The sequence below is a fragment of the Lithobates pipiens genome, unplaced genomic scaffold, assembly GCF_037356315.1.
Source record: "Lithobates pipiens isolate NorthernLeopardFrog02 unplaced genomic scaffold, aLitPip1_a1.2 Scaffold_8, whole genome shotgun sequence".
NCBI lineage: Eukaryota > Metazoa > Chordata > Amphibia > Anura > Ranidae > Lithobates > Lithobates pipiens.
The window spans coordinates 81,810,586-81,829,747 of record NW_027507903.1 but is presented as its reverse complement, the minus strand read 5'-3'; the positions used below and the strand labels follow the sequence as shown (position 1 = coordinate 81,829,747).

The 19,162-nt window shown below is 41.6% G+C and overlaps 1 protein-coding gene across 2 annotated transcripts in view; it reads right to left on the bottom strand.

Annotated features, from left to right (window-relative positions):
- TEX9 (testis expressed 9) overlaps positions 1–19,162 on the bottom strand; it is a 138,528-nt gene that overhangs the window by 16,051 nt on the left and 103,315 nt on the right. For both annotated transcript variants that reach the window (XM_077473878.1, XM_077473879.1), the window contains 2 exons: positions 17,641–17,775; positions 10,777–10,911 (listed from right to left, as the gene is read on the bottom strand). In XM_077473878.1, the coding sequence (XP_077330004.1) occupies positions 10,777–10,911; positions 17,641–17,775 (270 nt within the window). The remainder of the gene's footprint in view (positions 1–10,776; positions 10,912–17,640; positions 17,776–19,162) is intronic.

The window sequence follows — 19,162 nt, the reverse complement described above, 5'->3', positions numbered from 1 at the left end:
TGACCAACCCATGTGACATATACCATGTGACACCGCCCCATTGTCACTATATAAGTGACCGCACAGCGCGGCTCTGGCATTCCGGCCGGAGAGCTCGTCGAGTCAACATCTCCTGGGGAAGAAGAAGAAGAACAAGAAGAAGAACAAGAACGGAAGGCGGCGGCGACGACAGCGGCGACAGAAGACCGGGCCACCGCCTGTAAAAGAGCTACAAGAAGGCGCGGTGGCCCGGCAGAAGAACCGAAGGCGGCGACAGAAGAACGGAAGGCAGCGGCGACAGAAGACCGGGCCACCGCCTGCAAAAGAGCTACAAGAAGGCGCGGTGGCCCGGCAGAAGAACCGAAGAGGGGGACAAGACCCCCGAAGTCGGGAGAAGAGGCCGGCGGCGGGGAGGAAGAAAGCCGGACTCCTCCGCTAGTAAAAGAGCTACACACAGATAGCGGAGGAGTCCGGCGAGAAGACCCCCGAAGACGGAAGACCCCCGGAGCTGTGCAATAAAATATTTTTTCCCTGTGTTGTGTTTTTTTTTGTACTTTATTTCACAGGTGAATGGGTAGGGGTACATTGTACCCCATACTCATTCACATAGGGTGGGGGGCCGGTATCCGGGGGCCCCCTTCTTAAAGGGGGCTCCCGGATTCCGATAAGCCCCCCGCCCGCAGACCCCGACAACCAACGGCCAGGGTTGTCGGGAAGAGGCCCTTGTCCTCATCAACATGGGGACAAGGTGCTTTGGGGTGGGGGGGCCGCGCGGCCCCCCCTTCCCCAAGGCACCCCCCCATGTTGAGGGCACGCGGCCTGGTACGGCTCAGGAGGGGGGGCGCGCTCGCTCGCCCCCCTTTCCTGGCCGGCCGGGTAGCGTGCTCGGACAAGGGTCTGGTGTGGACTTTGGGGGAACCCCCACGCCGATTTTTTTCGGCGTTGGGGTTCCCCTTTAAGCCCATTCCAGGCGGCGGAGCCCGCGACGTCTCCTTCGCGGGCCCCGCCTACCTGTACACGCGCTCGAAATGGGCGGACTTTCCGAGCGGGAACAGTCCGCTCATTTCGAAAGTACAGCGGACAGGCCCACACACGGGCGGACTGTTCGCTCAAACACGGTTTCAGCGGACAGTTTTTCGGAATTTCCGAAAGACTTTGTCCGTCCAACTGTCCGCTGAAACTGTCCGCTGAAAGCCCACACACGAGCGGACTGTCCGCCCAAACACTGTTCAGCGGACAAGGTTGGGCGAACAGTCCGCCCGTGTGTACGCGGCCTTATCCATGCCTGAATTCACAAGAAATGGTACAATCCATTTTCTATACCCAACATCCCCTTTTACTTTGCTAGGAGAGGATTGTAGTATGGAATTTTTTATTCTATCTGGCATTCAAGTTGGTCACCGGTTTGCAAACCCTTGCCAACCACTATACCAAATCTTTTTTAAGAGAATGTTGAACTTTGAATTGATGTTAAGAGTCATTCCAGGTATCTATTTCTATCCACAGTGACTCCCTGGAGGAAGAGTTGAGTCGCTGGAGGCCCTGGACCTGCAGGTTAGACTGCCGAGTGCCTCTGGGTTAACAGAAACAGGTGGCAGCATTCTCCTACAGTGGCCCCTTGTGCTTTGGGCAGACCGCTTCACTGCAGTAGCAGTGTTCAAAATGGGTGGACCAACATAGCGTGCATTTGCACATGCACAGGAGCCATTTTGCTGGTTCCGTGCTTACAACATGTGCTTTCAGGCTCCTGCAGGTCAGTATGGCCAGCTGTTCAGTTATGAAAAGGGAAGCTACACCAAAAGGATAAAAGGCATAGAAAAGATACCACATACAGAACCGCAGAGATGTAGTGTCTGAAAAAAATTGAATAAAAAACGAATGAATTATAACAAAATAGAAATGTATTGTATGTATAAATACACTAATTGACTACAGAAAGTATAAAATCAATAGCCTCCACCATTAACTATCCAATGACAATGTTTTCAAATGACCAGACACATAAAGACAAACTAACAGACTGACAAACATATAGGGGGACGTCTTCACTGCATGTGCATAAATATATGGGCCATAGAAATGCGATATATAGATTCAAGCAATGTGGCAGCATCAAATGTGGAACCAGGTAATCCTTTTATTAAAAAAATGGCACCAAAAAATAATAGAACTCAGAGTCATTCAAAATCGTTTGATTAAAATTTGTAAATAAAGTGGGCTGTATGAAGCCGTTAAGGGTAAACAGCAAATGGGTATTGACATATTAGATTATAGCAGATGGATATCCAATTGGTAAGCACAAAAATATATATATTGCAGTCCATAGGACACAGGAAAATAGCCTGCACATCGATCGTTCGTAGCAGAAACCAAACAGTCTAAGTAACAGAAGTATAGCGGGTAGGTAGATGTAGACAGTGATAAGCTGCAGGTAGTTTGATACGGTCTGCTGTGTTCAGTAGTCCATACTACTTACAATGGAAAAGCAATGGTTTTCACATAAAGGTGAAGATCAAACAGCTGAGCGAGGAAACACCTTGTGTATCAATCAGTATCTCTATGCCACAATATTCACTTGTCCGGACTTGTGAATTCAAACATACAAGGTGGATAAAGGATGAATGATGAAATGGCCCTTTAGAATGTCGGCTGGATAGAATTTACCAGGAAAGCCGCATCTCGCATTATATGCCAATAAACAGCTATGCCATGAATCCTGAAATCTGATCCAGAATGCTCTGAGTGACAGACGTTCATATGGAGGGGGAGTGACGTCAACTAGTTTCACGGGGAAACTCACGCTTCTTTAGGACTAGACCCCCCTGGCTGAGACAGGTATAAATATCAGTGATGACTCAGGTTCTGTCTTCCCATAGGGAGATCAATTAGCCATGTTTGTTTATATGAGACAATGAATACATTGTACCATTCATAGTGAAAGGAGGATGTATATCAAAATAAACCATCAGTGGTGTGGCTGGTTGAAATCAAAACACAAATAACATAACATGAAACACAAAGCCTTAATCAGGTAAAAAAAGAAAAAGAAAAAAGAAAAAAAACAATATACAGGACATAAATAAAATTACATATGCTTCAATCGTGTATAATATAAAAACGTTCATAACTGTGTTAATACACTCAGGACACAAAGTTTGGAAAAAGCTAGAGGAGACAAAGATTACAAAAATTGAAAGAAATTTATTGGAAAAGTTTTTTTCTTTTGTGTATTATTTGAAAACAAATGTCACATGGGAAACAAAAACGAGTCTAAAAAGACCTGTAAATTCATCTCTTTGTTAAGTTCATAAGGCATTAAAGTATCTAATTTATATATCCAGAATTTTTCTTTTTGAAGGAGTACCTTCTCAAAATCACCCTGCTTTTTGCTAATTTTGAGTGCATAGATCCCCTTAACCATCAGTCCATCCAGTTTGGACTGGTGGTGAAGGAGAAAATGCTGGGCCAGTGGACTCTTAGGTTCTTTATGTTTGATGTCACCCAGGTGTTTTCGCTAATGCGTATATGGAGTTGGCGCTTAGTTTTGTCTATGTAAATCTTATTGCAAGAGCATTGTAGGCTATAGATCACCTTTGTGGTTGCACAAGTAATTAAGCTTTTGATCTTATAAACATTGCCATTGTTTGTGTTGGAAAAAGAATCAGTGCACTCAACAAACTTGCAGATCTGGCATTGACCACACGCAAACATTCCAGTGGTTCTAGGAAAATCAGACAACCAAGAATCATTGGCTGTCTGCACGAATTCCAACTGAGTAAGCATGTCCGAAAGGTTTGGGGCTCTGTGTGCTACCTTATGTGGATAATCTCCAACAATACCCTCCTTCTAGGAGAAGAAGATGAAATCTGACCCTGTTGTCTTAAAAATAAAGATCTGTCCTTACTCATCGGCCTTTTCTTAGCTGTCTGCAACACCTTGTGCCTGTAGCCTCAAGGCTGAACCTAGCATACATTTCATGGGCCTCTTTTTTTAATTGGTTTTCACTTGTACAGTTCCTTCTGATGCGTAGAAATTGACCTGTTGGGATGCCATTCGCCAAAGATCTAGGGTGCAAACTATCCGCCTAAAGGAGGGCAATAGCTGCTGTGGGTTTTCTAAAGGTGGAGGTCATTAATTTACTGTCCTTTCTTGTGATCATGAGGTCGAGGATGGAAATCGAGGCAGGATCTGAAACAAATGTCAGCCTTATATTGTGATTGTTATTATTAAGTACATCAACAAATATATGAAGTTCTGCCTCAGTTCCCTTACAGACCACCAAGATATCATCAATATACCTAATCCAAGACCCCACCAGTCCATTAAAGAGGTCAGACTTATAGACCTCTTGCTCAAACCACATCCAAAAGGTGCAGGCACGCATATGAGGGCACACAAGGCGCACCCATAGATGTGCCTGACACCTGTTGGTAGTATCACTGAATTAAAAAAAATTATTATATAGCACAAAGTTTAACAAATCCAAAATAAATTTGTTTTGATGTGGCATCTTCAAGTAAAATTTGTCCAAAAAGTATTCAACTGCGCTGTAATCCCATGTGTGTATTGACGTATATAACGATTCTACATCGATACTAACAAAGTTAGCTCCCCATGTGACAATTGTTTTCAAATAATACACAAAAAAACAAAAAACTTTTTCCAATATATTTCTTTAAATTTTTGTAATTAATCTTTGTCTCCACTAGCTTTTTCCAAACTTTGTGTCCTCGTGTGTATTAACACAGTTATGAACGTGTTTATATTATACACGATTGAAGCATATCTCATTTTATTTATATCCTGTATATTGTGTTCTATTTGTTTACCTGATTAAGACTTAGTGTTTTATGTTAGGTTATTTGTGTTTTGATTTCAACCAGCCACATCACTGATGGTTTATTTTGATATTCATCCTCCTTTCACTATGAATGGTTCAATGTATTCATCGTCTTATATAAACAAACATGGTTAATTGATCTCCCTATGGGAAGACAGAAACTGAGTCATCACTGATATTTATACCCGTCTCAGCCAGGGGGGCGCTAGTCCTGAAGAAGCGGGAGTTTCCCCGTGAAACTAGTTGACGTCACCATGTGAATGTCTGTCACTCAGAGCATTGTGCATCAGCGTTCAGGATCCATGACATAGCTGTTTATTGGCACACGTGACACGGCTTTCCTGGTAAATGCTATCCAGCCGACACTCTAAAGGGCCATTTCATCATTCATCCTTTATCCACCTTGGATGTTTGAATTCACAAGTCCGGAAATAAGTGAATATTGTGGCATACAGATACTGACTGATACACGAGGTGTTTCCTCGCTCAGCTGTTTGATATCCACCTTTATGTGAACACCATTGCTTTTCCATCTTAAGTAGAATGGACTACTGAATGGCGGCCATCTTTTGCACACAAAAAACAATATGATAGGGGTGAATGGGCCGAATAGTCTGCCTCTTTGATTCCCCCTTTACTTTCCTTCTTTACCCATTGGGAACTTGATCCGTTTTTTGCAACCTGAGCTCAGGGGATACTAAATAGTATCCATCACGGATTTACTTGTGTTCACTTACGCCTCAAGAATTTTTACTAAAAACACTGAAGATTTAAACTTTATGAGTTTTGTGTAATCAATCGTACCAATTTCCTCCTTTGGAAACGGTGATCTCCCTATTTGGGACACACTTTACGAAGGAATAATTTAGAACATTATTATCAGCTCCTGAAGAAGTGTCATCGTAGACACGAAACATGTAGAGCACCAAAAATATATGTAATCGTTGACTGTATGATTGATATCCTTGATCCCTCATTTGTATAGATATATATTTTGCTTTTCTCTTTCCTTTTTGGAAATTTGAAATGGATTTTACTATGTTTGATAGGATGTCAATTAGGTCTTAAATGTGTAGTTTTAAGGAGGAAACATTTTCCTTTTTTTTTGTGTAAAAAGGAAATTGAACTTTTCCCTGTTCTTTTTAAATTGTCTTTCTTTTTTTTAAAAAAATAAATAGAAATAATTCTTTTTGAATATACTGGTTGTGTTCACAACTTTCTTTATGCCTAAAAAGTCCAACTGAACCCACATTTTTTCTTCTGAGGTCTTTTTATGTGAAGGTTATTTTATTCCTTTTTTATTTTTCTTCCTTACTCCCCCTTCTCCCTGTCAATATTTATATTCACAAATTGATAACTAGGACGCGGCATTTTTTCTATCAGTGTATCCACAGACACCACCCTGTGATAGATACACACTTGTTCAATTTTTAAAAATCAAAGAATGGACTACTGAACACAGCAGACCGTGTCAAACTACCTGCAGCATATCACTGTCTACATCTTGGGTAAGGTAGATCATACCATATACCTACCTGCTATACTTCTGTTACTTAGACTGTTTGGTTTCTGCTACTAACGATCTCTGTGCAGGTGTGTTCTATGGACGGCAATATATATATTTTTGTGCTTACCAAACGAATATCCATCTGCTATAATCCAATATGCCAATACCCTTTTGCCATTTACCCTTAGCAGCTTCATACAGCCCACTTTATTTACTATTTTCAATTGAACGATTTTGAATGACTGAGTTCTATTATTTTTTGCTGCTATTTTTTTCATAAAAGGATTACCTGGTTCCACGTTTGATGCTGCCACTTTGCTTAAATCTATATAGCATTTCTATGGCCCATATATTTATGCACATGCAGTGAAGATGTTCCCCTATATGTTTGTCAGTCTGTTAGTTTGTCTGTATTTGTCTGGTCATTTGACAACATTGTCATTGAATAGTTAATGGTGGAGATTGATTTTATATTTTATGTAGTCAATTACTGTGTATTTATACATACAATAAATTTCTATTTTGTTATACCACACAGTGCACTAAACTTCAGCACAGGGGGAAGCAAGTATAAGGGACACTTGTTTACAGGGTGTTGTGGCTTGTGCCTACACCCCTCTCAGCTGGGTGGGTACTTCCCTTGAGGTATAAAACAGGCCTGCAGATTTTCAGCAAGCCATGTGGTGGGCTTATGCTCCGTTCCAGAGAATTGGACCAGGGGGATCCTTTTTTGAGCTTTTCTTGGTGGATGCCTTGGAGGATTCCATACGACATCTTTCAAAGGTGGGAACCATGTCTGTCCACATTAGAAGGAAAATCCCTCAGGCCTGCATGGGGGTGCTGGGCAACATGGTAGCCACCTTAGATGTGGCCCTGTATGCCTAGTTTCTAACTTCAGAGCTCTTCAGCTCAATATCATGTTGGCATGGGACAAACATCATCAGGAGTCCCTGGATCGGCCGATGCATCCGACTACTGACAACCGGTTAGCTCTGGAATGGTGGATATCCTTAAAGAGGCTGTGATATTCTTCCCTTGAATTGGAAGGTCTTGCCAATGGATGCCAGCCTGTGGGACTCATGAGGTGTTCTAGTGAACCTCCAGGAATGCAGTCCTCAGAGAAGCAGAAGTTGACATCAAAATACTGGAACTTTAGGCGTTTCTGTTGACTCCCCCACACTAGTCTGTGCAACTTTGGAGTCCCTCCCCCCAGACAGGTTACAGTTGGACAATGCCATGGCTGTGGCGTAGATCAAAGGACATTAAGTTAATCTACTCAAGACAGACCAGCCAGACGTGATCTTATCCTAGGCAGAACTTTACGTTCCGATTCTGCCATGCTATGTCTCGGCATGTAAAATTGGCAGGTGGAAAGTCTCAGCTGTCAGCAGATAAATCTGGGACAATGGACCCTTTACCCAGGAGTTGTTCGCATTGATTGGTCTGCAGTGGGGGATACTGAATTTAGATCTCTTGGTGTCCAGATCCATCAGCAAACTAGATAGGTATGTATACAGAACCAGTGATCCTTCAGGCATTTGCAGTAAATGTAATAGTGACTCATTGGGATCGGTTTTCCTTGACCTATGCTTTCTCTTCACTCCATCTTCTTTGTGGCTTGATGTGCGGGGTAAAGGTAGAGGGCAATCTGGTGATTCTGATCGCACTCATTGACAATGAAGAATGTGATATGCAGATATCATAAATCTCTTGGCAAATGAGCTGTGGGTTCTTCCATATCAGACAGATTTGCTGTCGCAGAGTGAAATCTTCCATCCTGCTTTATGGTCACTGGCTTTATTGACATGGCTGTTGAAGACCACTTCCTGAGGGATAGGGGTATTTCTGACTCTGGAATCCTTATCTTTCTCAAGGCAGGATAGTCAACCTCCAGGAAGTTGTACCACCATATTTGGAAAGCTTTTTTTTCGCCTGGTTTGAGGCTTGCAAGTTTCATACCTGACAATATGCTGTGGGGCACATTTTGGGTTTTCTCCAGTCTGGTGTGGATATGTCTGTGGCTTTAAATTCTTTCAAGGAACAGACCTTGGCCTTTTGGCTTTGGCTGTTCTGTTCAGAGACTCATTCCTTTGTAAAAGCCTTTGTGCAGTGTTTCACATGAATTGTCCCGCTGTGCATGCTCACCTACCTTGTTGCCATGGGACCTTAATTTGTTGCTCTTGACATGCAAGAATGTCTTCTTGCCATTACTTTGGCTCACAGAGAAACCAAGGTGGTTTCTTTGTTCCACAGGGCAGTGTCTTGCAAATTTTCTTGTCCTAATCCTAAGGATCTTAAGGAGAAAATGTGTCAATCTTTGGATGTTGTTCAAACTGTTCAGCTTTATTTCGAAATTCTGATTCCCAGTTTGTTCTGAGGGTCCTCACAAGGGTTAGACTGCTTCTCAACTATTCCTAGATGACTTCATTAGCTCATTTCTCAAGCTTATGTTATGAAGGGCAAGACTCCTTTCCCTGTCAAGGTCCATTCCACCAAGGGTGTAAGTACTTTTCAGGCGATTCAGCATTAAGCTTCTGTTGTTCAAGTTTGTAAGACTGCTACCTGGTCTTCTCTTCACACACTAAGTTCTGCAAATTTTGGTCTTGTAGGCAGCTTTGCAGTGAGGTCCCTGTCATTTCAGGCTTTTAGGTATGTTTGGACTTCCTACTGCCCACCCCTCATGCTCATTGCTTTGGGACATTCCAAGTAATCATAAATAGGTGTTCTGTTATGTACGATTAACCATCTCCTACCCGCCATATAGTAAAATGAGCTCTTTCATTCTGGGAAGACATCACATGACTTCATCCCACTATCGCCGCAGGGGCGCACAGTACGGCGATAAGCAGCCGGGACATGGCGCATCACCAATCTTGGTAAAGAGCCAATGACGATTCTCTTTACCCATGTAATCAGTTGTCCTCACACTGACAGCATGTGAGGAGAGGAGAGCCGATCAGCAGTGTTTCCTCACAGGGGAGACCTGCATAAATAATCAGGGCACTGTTTTTCAGTGCCCCGGTTATCAGTGCAGCCACAGCAGCGATGCCAGTCAGTGCCACCTATCAGTGCCTCCTCAACAGTGCCCTTCAGTGCAGCTTTATCAGAGCACAACGGTAAAGGAGGAAAATTACTTATTTACAAAATTTTCTAACAGAGACTAAGAACAACTTTTTTTTTTCAAAATTTTCGGAGCAAATTTTTTTTTTTTTTTTTAGCAGAAAACAAAAAAAACAGTGCTGATTAACTACTTCAGCACCTTAAGGATTTACCCCCTTAATGACCAGGCCATTTTTTCGATACGGCACTGCGTCGCTTTAACTAACAATTGCGGCATTGTACCCAAACACAATTGATGGCCTTTTTTTCCCTACAAATAGAGCTTTCTTTTGGTGGTAGTATTTGATCACCTCTGCAGTTTTTATTTTTTGCGCTATAAAGAAAAAAGAATGACAATTTTGAAAAAAAAATATTTCTTTTATTTATTCTTTGGACAGGATTTATTTTTTTGTATCAGTGTCTGTTTGTTTTAAGTAGGATAAAAAAAGCAAAATGGGCACTATTATTCAAACAACTAACCTACACATATGGGGTATCATTGCTATCGTCAGGAGCAGGAGAATTAAATACTTTTTTTTTCCGTTGGTGGTAGGTTATGGCAATAGCAATAAATATACTGTTAAATTTAATAAAAACATTTTTTTTTTTTTTTACTTTTTTGGGCCAGTTTTCCTTTGCTAAAAAAAAATAGGAGATGCTCATTACCATTTCAACACCAAAAGTAAGCCCAATTTGTCATGAAAAAAATGCGGTACCATTTTAATTACTCATGTCAACGTTTCAAAATTGTGCTTAGACATTTCGATTTGTTCTACCCTTAGTCACAAAGGGATTAATATTAAGTCCTTTGTGTCCTGCAATGAACTCCCAGAAAATAATTTTAGAGGTAAACCAAAAATCCAAATTTTACAGCAGAAGAGCAGTCTCTATTAGTGTATCTGCATTTTCTACTACTATCTATAGGTAACCTTCCTCTAACTTCCAGTACCCAGAACAAGAAGTAAAAAAAAAAAAAGTTCCTAAAAGGAGACATAGACAGCAATATAAACCTTGCAAAAATTCCAATTTCTTTCCAAATCTATAAACAATCCAAGACGCACAGTGAAGAATAACAGGTCCTCCCTCCTTCGTTCTCTAAACCCTGGTTGGGAAGTGAGGAGGAGACAAACAAGAGAAGTATGGGCAGTTGACAATAATGCCATATAAAGCATCATACCCAATATGCTGGGAGATCTTCATACATTTCCTTGTGTATTTTCTCATTAATAAGGGTAATTTTTTTCTCTGTAATTATACTGGAACTATATTATATGTGTAGATTATATGCAGAGAGCACATAGTGGAACGCAGCTTGGTTTACAAACAGAAAAAGGATATATAACACGCTCACCTTTTGTCTTTTTAAAATGTCTATAAGTTTAAGTTGTTTTTTAAATCCAGCCATCAAATCTGCTTTTTGTTTTTCCAGCTTCTTGTTTTCCAGTTTTAGTTCATCAATCTTTCTGCGCTCTTGATTAGCGGTATCCTGGGAGAAAGGAGCAGTGCTGCATTAGTAAAATTCCATTTTATACCCGTCTGCCACCTGGAAATGCTGTAAACAGTATACACACTGACAGCACAATGTAGGTTACTCCTATGGTTCAGGGAGTAGAAAATTAAATGAACACCATAATATTCTAGTACAACTATTACATGTTGGTGGTTTACTCTAGTTAAAAAACATAAAAAACACTAATTTTTTTTAAAGAAACAAATGTGAAAAGGACCCTTGTCTGTAAACTTTATTAAACAACCACAATATATATGAGAGGTAAACATGAAGGTGCCATTTCCAAACTCTCTATTCAAGTAGCCCATTTTACTTTATCTGTATCATTATTTATGATGAGTGCAAACGAGTAAAGGTCCCATGAACACTGGATGTTTAGCCCCTGTGCATTGGGTTCTGGCATCTACCTGCAGGCAGAGGTGCTCTATGCAGCCCTGCTGCCGGCAGCCTGCCAAAGGGGCTGACAGCTGTCGTGTCTTGACTGTGCACCTAACAGTAATAAGGATTAGGGCAGTATGCGCTCAGGGACGAATGCCCAGGATATTCATACTGTGCCGGAATTTCAAAGCTTCGTCCCAGAACCGAGGGCTTCCGCACACATGACCGGGAATAGCGAGTGAGCAAACTTGGGGGAATGACCGGAGGAACATGTCAGCCCTCTCAGTGCTGACATTACAGCACTGGAGGGCTTCCTTCCAAGGCGAGTATTTTATAATGTGCTCGTATGCTATACAAGGTTTTTTTCTTTCTTTTTTTTTTTTGTGTTTTTTTGCAACATCTACAGTTTACATTTAAGGCCTGTGGAGCAAATGCATGTTCTAGTTAACCTTTGTATTAATTACCAGTTTACACAACACTGTGCAACACATTGAGCCTGCCCAGCACACACTTAATAGCTGATCACTATGAAGTCTTGTCTGTTAGGAAGTGGCAGAGCTCCGTCTATTTTTGTGTGACTTGGTAGTGTATGTACATGACCCAAACAGCTGCTTTTACAAGAACAAAAATTTCTTCACTTCACTAGCAAAGCAAAACGGCATGGCACCTGGTTTTGTTAAGGCCTGCCTAAAAGGCTTGTATATGCAACTACTGCAGGGGCACTTCCCGTATACCCATGGTACAATTCTGGACTATATGATCAGCACTTTCTTTACATGAGTGACCAGTTCAGATGAACTTTCGTATTTCATTTAATTTGCATTTTAACAGTGTGATGGAAAGCTGATGCCTTGTTAAAACAAAAATGTAACATATTGCAGTTTACTAATCCTTAGATGTAATGGCTGCATTTGTTTTCCTTTTTTTAGGTTTTTTACCTTTATTTTCACCTGGTGATCCAAACTAACACACTTCCTGTTTTAGGGTGTCCCCACTCTGGATGGAGGAGCAATGGACACACTTTTGGACAACAGCATTGCCAGTTTGGGGTAGTATTAGATGAACTAGCAGATTAAAAGAACTTAACTAACAAATTAAAGCCAAGCTCCAGATAACTCTTTAAAGAGGAAGTAAACCCTGATGGGTTTACTTCCTCTTTTTTTTCCCTGCAAAGGTAAAGCATAATGGACTACTATGCATCGCATAGTAGCTCATTATGTGTCACTTACCTGACACAGGAGCCAGCGAAGTCGCCGCTGATCCCTGTAGTCCGCCGCGTCCATCTTGCTGGTGGCGTCTCGCAGCTCCGACCAATGACAGCGGCGCAACCGCGATGACGTCACTCCCGCGCATGCGCACGGGAGTCGCGCCTCGCAGCTCCGTTGCTGTCATACGGCGAAGCCGCGATGACGTCACTCCCGCGCATGCGCACGGGAGTCGACAAATTTGGCAAATCCATTCTTGGATTTGCCGCATTTAGTGCGCCTGCGCGCCGCTGTCTACGGCGCATGCGCCGTAGACAGCGGTGCCCATTTTCGGGCAAATATCTCCTAAACCATATAGGTTTAGGAGATATTGCTTGGACCTACAGGTAAGCCTTAATCTAGGCTTACCTATAGGTCCAAGTTGTTTGGAAGGGTTTACTTCCTCTTTAAGCAGTTACAGCAACAGCTTTTTTTTACTTTTGGGATTAAAGTTTTTACATGGGGGATCATGTTGAACGAAAAGGTAGTGAGTATCAAACGAGATAAGCAAACAACCTTTGACAAAATTTGGTCTTCTTTGCTGGATTTTTATTATTTTATTATTTTCAGGTACCAAGAGACTGAAGGCGATAATGACTGGAGGATTTGCGGACGGACTCCCTTCGTCTTTCCTCTTTCTTTCTTTAGCATTTCTATTGTTCTTCTGATCCCAACCGATCTAGGAATTATGTTCTAACTGCTCTTCCCCTTCCTCTCCCCTCCCCCTTTTTTTCTCTTCTCTTTCTGTCTTCCCACTCAAATGATTTTTTGCTATAGTTGAAGGAAATGGGGGGAAAATATTTAAAGAGATGTGGTCACTGGACTAGAACCCTCTTTATTATTTTTGAGGGCCTACTCACAGTAATTATGTTTCAGTAAGGTCTCAACCTCAGGATCTTCCTACCCTTATTGATTCTTATTCTGATATACAGGGAAATAATCCTGACAGCTACCTCTCAGGGTTAATAATGTCTTGGTAATGTACTATGTTCATAACCCAAAGCTTATTTTCCTTGTTTATTTCTGTTGATGCCCATATGTTCCACCGTGGCCTTATTGAAGACCTAATCGGTTTACCAAGATCTTCCCCTGAAGATTTCCCACTCTTCTCCCCTCATTTTTGTACCAATTCTTGTTGTATGATTCAGAGCATGTGAGGATTTGTTTGCTGCTCTGCACAGTGTTCATTTTTCAAAATACCAATAAAAACTATTGAAACAAAAGTTTTTACCTGGGTAGCATAGTAGGTAGCACTTCCGCCGAACAGCACTAGGGTTGTCAGTTCGAATCCCAATCATGGCACTACCTGCCTGGAGTTTGCATGTTCTCCCTGTGAATGCATGGGTTTCCTCCCTCACTCCAAAGACAGGTTTGTAGGTTAATTGGCTCCTGTCTAAATTGGCCGTATTATGTGTATGTATGAATGTAAGTTAAAGACCCTAGACTGTAAGCTCCTTGAGGGCAAGGACTGATGTGAATGTATAATAAATAAATATATATATATATATATATATATATATATATATATGTGTGTGTGTGTGTGTGCGCGCATGTGCGTGTGTCTGTGTGTTAAGCACTGTGTAAATTGTTAGCACTATATAAAGTACCTGTAATTAATAATACATAAATGAATAAAAGCTGACCATTGTAAGCACCCGTGTTGGTAGTAAATGCAGGGCTTTTCAGGCGCTAGCACGGCACTTTTCACCCCCACTAGCGGTGAAGAAAGGGTTAATAGTGCCCATGTAGCACCACTGCCGAAGCGCTTTGCAGGCGCTTCAGCAGCAGTGCCCATTCATTTCTATAGGCATGGGAGGTGGAGAAGCAGTGTATACACCGCTCCTCCACCACTCCAAAGATACTGCTTACAGGACTTTTTTTTTTTTAACGTCCTGCCAGCGCAGCGCCCCAGTGTGACAGCACTCGAGCTTTCACATTGGGGTGGCAGGGGAGGCATTTTTCAGGCGCTTTACAGGAGCTATTTTTAGCCCTTTAGTGCCTGAAAAACGCCTCAGTGTGAAAGGAGTCTAAGGGCTCATTCACATGGGTGCTTAGAGCTGTACCAGTAGGGATGAGCTCATGCATTGCTTTATATTAACAAAGTTTATACAAATTACTTGTATAGCCCCCCAAATTATACTTGGTTCCATGTCCCTAAAGGGGGGCGGTTTTATGGGCAGGTAGGGGACGGAGACTAGAGTAACCTAGAGGAGGGGGGTGAGTTCCTGCACATTGGCTCTGAGGAAAAAAAAGCCCTGGTTAAATGGCTTGCATCAATACCTTAATTTGCCATTCACGCCTGTGCGTTGTACCTCGAAGCTCCAAAATGCTCAAGAATCCAAATTCCATGCTTTTAAATTGTTCCTGTTCACATTTCAGTGTTCAGGCACATGTAGCTTAATGCAACAGTAGTAAGAAGAGCTGGCAACACTGTAATCCTTGAAGTGTTGTTTATTGGTACATCAGAGTGACAGTAAAACAATAAAGCTGATGCGTTTCAGGCAATAGCCTTAGTCGTAGCTAAGTTTATGTAGCCTAATGCCTGAAGCTCCAAAAGATATACAGTATGGGCTACTTTTGAAGCAGAGTGGGGCATTTTGGCCCTATTTACTTCAATGGAAGCAGTGAAAAAAACATGCAAAAAACACGAGTGCACTGGAATTGCACACCAGTCCCTCAGTAATGCGAACTTGTATAGGAATACATCTAATGACCAATCACCAATTAGCGTTAATCAAATATATGCAGTCAGACTAATATAAGGCATCTATAATTGGATGCTAAACAATACCCATTTCTGCCCTTTGAATTTTTATTAAAGAAAATCCTATACTTTTTTATGTTATTCTACCATAACTATCCTAATCCTTTTTTTTTAAAACCAATTTAGAAGCCTCAGACTCTGCTGTATGTTACTCTGACAAATTAGACAAAGACAACTAGGGGAAAATGCAATCTGTGCACAGATTAAAGCCAGGCATCTGCTTTATTGCTGTATCAGCTGGATATCTTTTGTCTTATTTGTAGACGTCATAAACACAATACACATCTGGAGCAATTGTGAAACAAACATTTTTATACCTCAGCTAATATACAGGAGGGTCACAGGTCAAGGATAAGAACTAAGACAATGCTCTCTTAGGCTGCATTCACACCTGAGCGTAGCTTTTTCAAGCGTTTTTTGCGGCGTTTTTTACCGCGATTTGCTGCGTTTTTTACCGCGATTGCAGCGTTTTTTACCGCGATTCGCTGCGTTTTTTGCCGCGTTTTGTCGCGAATTTGTGCAGGGCAAAAGGTCACCAATGTTAAGCATTGCAGATACAGCGTCAAAACGCCCATAGAAATGCTCGTTGTCGCGCTAAACGCTCGAATCGAATCATTTCCATTAGTTTCTATGGGAATGAAAACGCCCAAATCAGCCTGATTCGCGCGACAAAAAAGGGTCCGGAACTTGTTTGAGCTTCAGGCGACTTGGAGTGGAGATGTGAACCATCTCCATTGAGAATAATGTATTTTTTCCCCTCCAGCGTTTTGTAGCTTCAGGCGTAGGGCTACAAAACGCTCAGGTGTGAATGGGGTCTTAAGGATACTGGACTGATTTAACAAAAATATTTTTTTTTTATTCTTATAAAGGATAGTGATGTTTTACAGCTACACCAAAGTAAATCTATAAATGCATATATTTTTGTGGGGAAAAAAAAAAAGAGTGCATTGCACCCATGATCAGTGGATTATAGGTGCAAAGTCAGGCTCCTGCAGACACTTCCTACAGCTTTCTGCCCGTACCTCTGTAGGACTTTCAGTTTGAAAGCTGCAGAGCTTGTGACTGAACTATAAGCACACTCATCAGCTCCCCAACTCACAGTTTATTGAAAACTACAAGCCATCTGCTGTGGTGAAAGATGAGACTTGTAGTTTCCTCATTCACAGATTGCTGTGAATGAATGACGTAGCTGTGTGGGCAGAGCCCTGAACAGTCATGCCAATTTTGAAATGTGACAGCAGGGAGGGGGTTCTGGCAGTGGGAGCCATGTGAATAGAAGCATGTTACAGGATACACCCTAAATACAGGTATAACATGTACCATGCTTCTAAAGGTGAACCTACTCTTTAATTCTACAGCCTTTACAAAAAATAAATTATCAGCCTTAACTGATTCTTTAAGGCTGCATTCATACCTCTCTGTTTTTTTAGGTACATGTGTTATCTTATAAGCGGTCCGTCCTACCCTCCTGATGGAAATGGAGTGCTGAAGAAGTGAAAATAGTGGTTTTTAGTTCCTCTCATAAATGCATTAGGTTTTAATTTATTTAAACTTCAAGTTACATTTGACAGTCAATGCAAGGTGGTGCCATCCAGCTAGAGTAGGTGTCTCCAAACTTTCTAAACAAAGGGCCAGTTTACTGTCCTTCAGACTTTAAGGGGGCCGGACTGTGGCCAGTGTGAGTATAAAATGCCCTAGCATTATTGGGAGTAAACAATGCCCCATCATTGGTATTAGTGGGAGGAATATTACCCCATTGTTGGTATCAGGGGAAGGGATCGTGACCCATTAGTGGTGTCAGTGGGAGGAATAGTGCCCCATGGTTGGTATCAGGGGAAGGAATAGTGCCCCTTTCACTGGTGTCAGTGGGAAGAATAGTTCCCCATCATTGGTGTTAGTGGGAAAAATAGTGCTCAAATGTTTGGGTCAGTGTTAGGGATTATGTTCTATTGTTGGAATCAATGACAGGAATTATGGCCCATTGTTGGTGTCAGAGGAATAGTGCTCTAAGGGCTGGATTAAGACAAGCAAAATGCCACATTCGGCCCCAGAGCTGCAGTTTGGAGACCTTTGCGCTAGAGCAATTAAAACAGTAAGGGCTATGTTAATAAAAAAAATTAAAGGAAAATGCCAGTAAATCTACCTATGCTATTTGTTGAGCTAAATGGAAAATAAATGGCACCCGACAGATAATAGTACAGGAATAAAGAGGTAACAAATGTGTCAGCAGTAACACCATGACACTCTGTGGCATGATCCACCAATCATGTGGAAGTTATGCTTTAAAAGACCAACAAAGTAAGAAGAGGAAATGAGTACCTTATTACCCTGCTTCAGCTTATTCAGTTCCATCTTATATTTATCAACTTCTTCAAGGGCTCTGTTTAAGCGAACCTCGATGGCACTCTGGTTACTGGCAGACTGCTTCTGTGTTCTCTTAAAGTTTTCCAACTCCTATATTAAAAAAGCAAACTGTTCTTAGTAGAAGTAAAACAAAAAAAATAGATTTGTATGGCAGTAACAGACCTTTAATATCACTAATGACTGATAATAATAATATTTGACTGATAATATACCAGGATACCAGTTACAGAACATGCATATATATTACACACTGTGATGACTTGCCTTCATTAAGATTGTTTTTTCCTATACTGTAGCACCTATAGGCTACATCGAAAAAAATTTATAGCGTTACTTTCCATACGCTGCTTAAAGAAAAACAAATTGTCTGCGTTGATATATTTTATGGAGCTTATGGATATTCCAAAGCAAGAGCACAGCAGAAGTGATTTGCTTTTGGACACCATTTTGTTTGAAACTGCAGGTAGCCCATCTGAACACAACAGATAGGAAGCAGAATGACTAATTTGGTTGCTCATAAAACTTGAGCTTGAACAACAGATTAAAAAAAAGATCAGCTAAGACTAAATAGACAAGAACCCACTGCCTTAAGCTGATCATTATCATGGTTATGTTTCTCCTCCTGCTGCCCCTATAGCTTTAAGACTTGTTCACACTAGTGAACTGTGTAGTGGGCTGAATTTTTCCAGACCATACGTCACACCAGCTGTCATGGTTTGAAGTCAGGTTCAGAAGCCAGTAGCTATACCAGTACAGAGGCATCCACCAACCAACTGTGTAAGTACAGAAGCAGGTTATGGTGGATGACATGGGTTCATCTGAGGTGTGAAGTATAAGTACTAACCGGTGTTCATCAGAGCTCCCGATGGTGGAGATGGGTTTTGCTGTGTGTTAGTACCAGGTTGTGGTCCTCAGGATCACCCCACCAGGAGGTGAGCAACCTGGGGTCCAGTAGCAGATATAGCAGGTAGGGATAAGAAAAAGCATAGTCAATAAACAAGTCGAAGGTCAGTAACGAACGGATGCATGTTGGAATCAAGCAGAAGCATAGTCAAGGAACAAGCCAAAAGGTTGGAAATGAGTGGTAGTCAAGATATGGATTGCAGCAGGAGCAAAAAGAGCGAGAGAGCACAACAATCTGGCAAACAGGAAGTGCAGAAACATAGCTTAAATCAGGAAGTTCATGGGAGGAGCAAAGAGTTCAAGGTTCAAGAAAAACTGAGTTAAAAGTAAGATCATTGAAGGAATTGTCCGGGGAACTGTCTGGCATCCCAAGTGACTAAGCAAGAAAAGACAAATCAAAACACAGTAGAGTTTTCAGGTTTAGACCCAGGTCCTGGCACATGCAACAGGGTACATGAAAAACAACAAGTTTCCATGTTCCCTAGCAGGTCACTGCATGCAGTGTGAATATACCTTAGGCTCTTGTTCACATTTAATGTGACTTTGAAATTGTGCGACTTCCTCTGAAATAGGA